This window comes from Carassius gibelio, chromosome A12, assembly GCF_023724105.1.
Source record: "Carassius gibelio isolate Cgi1373 ecotype wild population from Czech Republic chromosome A12, carGib1.2-hapl.c, whole genome shotgun sequence".
NCBI lineage: Eukaryota > Metazoa > Chordata > Actinopteri > Cypriniformes > Cyprinidae > Carassius > Carassius gibelio.
Window position 1 is genome coordinate 20,569,066 of NC_068382.1, and position 5,281 is coordinate 20,574,346.

The 5,281-nt window shown below is 38.1% G+C and overlaps 1 protein-coding gene across 1 annotated transcript; it reads left to right on the forward strand.

Moving 5' to 3' along the window:
• Nucleotides 1–725: 725 nt before the first annotated feature.
• Nucleotides 726–3,403, forward strand: LOC128025658 (galanin receptor 2a-like). The gene is made up of 2 exons (XM_052612141.1): nucleotides 726–1,072; nucleotides 2,668–3,403. Exons 1-2 carry the CDS (start codon nucleotides 726–728, stop codon nucleotides 3,401–3,403), a joined length of 1,083 nt encoding a protein of 360 aa, XP_052468101.1.
• The last annotated feature ends 1,878 nt before the right edge of the window (nucleotides 3,404–5,281 follow it).

The following is a 5,281-nucleotide window of genomic DNA, read 5'->3' on the forward strand; positions in this document are numbered from 1 at the left end:
GTCTGCTAATTAAACTATTCAGTTGGTGCATTTCAGTTAAAGCTGCGGTAGGGAACTTTTGACGCTCTAGCGGTTGATAAACAGAACTGCTTGCGTCTTTCAGAAGAACATCGTGGCCGGAACTACTTCTCTCTGTTTATGTCTATGAAGAATCACAAAGGTACAGGGTTTAAAATAGTCCAAATATAAACACTTATTACAGGTGCACCCTAGTGATTCAGGACAAGCTAAAAACACGGTTTGGAAAATGGATTCATGGTGTACTCGCTTATTATATAAATTTTTCTACATTTTGAACACAAACAAAGTTACGGACCGCAGCTCTGATTGGTTGTTTCTTACCGGGAGCGGATTAATTTCTGCAAATGGCAATAGGACCACTGGGCTTGATTTTTTCACAGATTATCTGTCTCAAATTCTACTGTCAGGACATAATGACAGGTTAAACAAATATGTAAAAAATATATATAAAATATATACATACACACAAACACACGTATAGTTGTATATAGGGGAGTATAAGGGGAGGATGCTGGTGATGGGAGTGATCAGACCAGATGTTCAGCACCTCCACTATCTGTACCTGCATGAAATCCATCCAGACAGAAGATGCTTTTCTTTTCTCGTTGTGCTTGCGTATATGTATAGGACTTGGCGCAAAAAACAATGTGCATACGGACTCTGTGCAGCGTTGAAGCATTTTAGACGTTCCAGTGGTCAGAAAGATGAACGCATCTCAGCAGATCCACTTCTCCTCCAACTGGAAAGTTGAGTCGGTAATCATTTCTGTCATATTCTCTATTATTTTTCTGCTTGGTACCGTGGGGAACTGTCTTGTGCTCACGGTTCTCATTCACAAAGGCAAGATGAATTCAAAGAGCACCAACCTGTTCATCCTGAACCTCGGGCTGGCGGACCTCTGCTTCATTGTCTTCTGCGTCCCTTTCCAGGCTACCATCTACACCATGGACGAGTGGGTATTTGGACAGTTTGTGTGCAAAGCTGTGCACTTTATCATCTACCTGACCATGTACGCGAGCATCTTTACTCTGGCAGCGGTGTCTCTGGACAGGTGCGTGTCTGGTGCGCAGTAAGCGCGCGATTTTCTTTCCAGTTCAGTGTTGAAACGCTTAATTGATCAGATGTTATTAGCGACAATAATATGCAATAACTCTATGCAAAGAAAATATTAGCAAATGCAAGAAACTTAGAGAGCAGTGCAGAAAGAAACTTTAATATCTACCATAGTGTCTGCAGCGATGTGGCTTATTCAAATAATTTAAGTATTTTTCATTCTTATTTTGGTATTGTTTTACAATTATAACAATGCGCTTAACAATTGCAGTTGTTTAATTTTGCATTAGGGAGTAATATGGGTTTAATTCGGAATAATTGGGAAAAATTTTCCAAGTAATCTCAATTTACCTTAATCACCCTAAATTACTATTTTATTAAATATAATTACAGCAATCATAACATTATTGTAAATGATTTTTTCCCAGAAGAATTGATAAATTGCACTTTTTTAATTGCTAAAAAATAATTAATTAATTAGCAATAAAAAGCATACTTGAGAAGTGTGTCTCAACAACACGTGACGTTGTGTCACTGACAGCACCGAAAATAATAATAATAATAATTTGCACAGTAAAAGTGAACATTTTCCAATTAAACATTGCTTGCAAATAAAGAAACACATACACAAAATTGAATGGCCTTCAATGGAGACCAATGGTTTTAGAGCTATGTGTAGAAGCAAGGGCTAAAGTTAACCAGCCAAACCGAACTCTGTTTTATTCTACATGAAGAAAGAGTGAGAGAGGATTAAAGCAATACCATTGAGAATGCTGTATTATATGTAGTTTGACAAATAAATGCCAGCTAAACCTCTTGGCAACCAAATAGCAATGCCCGGGCAACAAGGTGGTGAGTTTTGCATGAGGAGGCACCAATCACATTTTCTTAAGAATTAAATCAAATAAGTTTCTTATAGCTACACTAATGGCCAGAATAAGATGTGCCACTTAACTGCTCAGATTACTTTTTTAGATTTCCATGGTTGAGTCCAAATTCACATACTGAGTATAGGAACTCATTTTGAATAAGTAATTACTTATCAACTGTAAAAAAAAAAGAAAAAATTAAAAAATTAAAAAATTAAAAAAAAAGTTCTATATAGTATGAATGTATGTTCTAATACTAGCACTTGCATTTTCTTTTCTATTCTATTATATTCTATCTAAAAAAAAAACACGCAATGTGTACTAACTGAGACTTGTGATGGAACTTGTATATTATTTTTGTTCTCTCGTTGATCTGATTGCTTCTATTGTTCTCATTTGTAAGTCGCTTTGGATAAAAGCGTCTGCTAAAAGATTACATGTAAATGTAAATGTAAATGCAAATGCTCATGTTTTCATTTTCATGTCACCATGGCAACAGTTGAATTACTTTACTGCTATTCATAAGTCCTCTCCTGTGGTCTGATGGGACAGGAAAGTGCCCATCAGATGCACAATTCAGAATATCACCTGAATATGGTCATAGATGGTTTAAGCTGGTGTTCAGCTAAAGAGTGGTCAAAACCCCTCTAAAACCATCCATGCTAAACTAGCTATGACCATGCTGAAAAAACAGCTAAAACAAATGTTTGCAATTTCCCAACAGATATCTCGCTATTCGGTATCCTCTGCGCTCAAGGGAAACCAGAACTCCCCGTAATGCTCTGACCTCCATCAGCCTTGTGTGGGCTCTATCGCTGTTCTTCTCTAGCCCTTATCTCAGCTACTACCAGCAGATGGATCTAGACGGGACCACCGTTTGCATCCCGGCGTGGAACACTCATCACCGTCGAGCCATGGACGTCTGCACTTTCATATTCGGCTACCTCATCCCAGTACTCATTCTCAGCATCACGTATGCTCGGACCATCCGCTACCTCTGGACCTCCGTGGACCCCATGCAGGACATGTCAGAGTCCCGCAAGGCCAAGCGCAAGGTGACCAAGATGATAATCATCGTGGCTGTGCTCTTCTGTTTATGTTGGCTGCCACATCACCTGGTTATCTTGTGCATGTGGTTCGGCCACTTCCCACTCAACCACACAACCTACGTCCTCCGCATTCTCTCTCACCTGGTGGCCTACACCAACTCCTGCCTGAATCCCATCGTCTACGCCCTGGTGTCTAAACATTTTCGAAAGGGCTTCAAGAAGGTTTTTGGCTGTTCATTTCGTAATCGGGTTATAAACCGGATCCACATAGTGCAACCGGTGCAGACGCTGAGCCTGGTGGAAGCTGCCTCATGCGAAGGATCCAATCATAACGACGGGTCAAACCGGGGTCGCCTCTGGAGCAAAGGCAAGATGGTGACGAGCGCCTTCATGACATTTAATGTGACATAATCCACTTACACTCTCACCTACTGTCAAATCAGCGCTTACCAAAGTATAAAACTCTTCTGTCCCAGTGGCTTTTAACAGTATTAGAGATGTGATTGCATAACAAAAATTATCATAGGCACAGATTGTCAGGGAGAGTGGAAGCAGTGCTTTTTGTGTTCTTGGTGAAGACATTGACTGATGTTTAAAATGAAAATCTCTTGCGTCTGTGTTTTGTCAGTGTTGGCAGCTTTTGTCACTGTGCAGTGGTGCCTGTGTGCTTTCAGACTGTGAATCATGGTATGGTTTTCCGGAGGTACGAAGAGATTGGATTATCAGAGGACAGTGCCGGCATCGAGTTGTTTGGTTCAAACATTGACACAGTGAACATTTATAACAATTTGATTGTATTTTTAGAATTTATGTTTTTGGCTCCTTTAGAGTTACCACCTACAGGATCTGATGTATGGGTCAGTGTGACGTGCCTCTGGGCCCTTAGTGTTATAATGAGTGTGTGTGTGTGGGGGTCTTGGAGTTAATCATGATGTGAAACACCTGCAGAGAATGATAAAAGGTGATGGATGTCTGACTTCAGTTGTTTTTTGGTGACCCCTTTGTCGTCTGTTATTTTGGGTTGCTGCTTTATTTATTTATTATTCGTTTGTTCCATGTTTTAGTTTGGGTAGTTTGCAGGCCTGTAAAAAGTGGATGAGTATTAGGGGGAGATGAGTGGATTCTGGAGTTATTCAAAATGAAAAAAAAAAATGAACTCAGTCGCACAAATTTAACAATCTCTTCAAATATGTTTCATTCTTTGTTAATGTTTTTCAAAGATTAATTTTGCTAATTGTGGATTCTGAATGCATTGCCACAGATTTCGCTTTTGCTTTGCAGTTTTTCATTTGGTGTTTTGACACAAACTTCTCGTGGGGGCGGGATTAACAGTGATCTACTCTGATTGGATAGTGAGCTTTTGATGGACAGGTGCTCTCTGACCTGGAAGTACAGACTTCAGTCTAGTCTTGAGAATACTATTTTAATATCCCAAATATAAAAAATAATTTTAATTCATAAATTAAAGAACATGCTCTTAATTGGAGCTACAATAAAAGTCTGTTCTTCTTGCATCTGTCTGTACCACTACCTCTTTTGTGTCGTATAGGTTTGTGTTGTTTTTAAAGCATGTCATGAATTTTAAAGATATTGCTTTGGGTGTTTATCAATGTATTGGTGGTGAGATCCCAATGTATTTTGAATTGGGTTGAGTCACAAATGCTTATAAAGAATTAACAATGAATAAACAAACAATTGTTCACAAGTAAATCCATAGTAAAAGATTGATCTTTGTGATGATTTCCATGCAACATAATCTACAGAATCATCACTCAAGCTGTTATGAAACAGATGCGCACAAGAGCATCCACTTATCTTGGTGGGATTTACTGGGAATGTGCCATTAAATGGCTGGTTCTCGTGTGTAGCTGCTTTAGACTTAGCTGTTGCTTAGAGAGTTTGTGGGTAATATGTGCATTCTGATTTGCTCCATCAGTGGAAAAAGTTCAGTGTTACAGCCTCATTTAACATCTGACGTAAGTATTTATTGTACAATCAGTATTTAACCAGTTTTGTGGTTAGTTTATACTTCCCATGACGCTGCTCATATGAAAAAAAAAAAAAAAAAAAAAAAAAAAAAAAAAACAAAGGGGTATGAAGGCATCTGTTTTTAAGGACCTCTTCTCTGTAAAGCACAGCTGCTGCCATTCTGGCAAGTAGTTTATATATATATATATATATATATATATATATATATATATATATATATATATATATATATAAATATATATATATATATATATAAATATATATATATATATATATATATTACAAGAAGAAACAGGTCAG

Excerpts from the sequence above, each read along its gene's own strand:
- LOC128025658 (XM_052612141.1), top strand. The coding sequence starts at position 726 with ATGAACGCATCTCAGCAGATCCACTTCTCCTCCAACTGGAAAGTTGAG. Across the intron at positions 1,073-2,667 it reads GCAGCGGTGTCTCTGGACAG|ATATCTCGCTATTCGGTATC; the intron begins GTGCGTGTCTGG and ends ATTTCCCAACAG.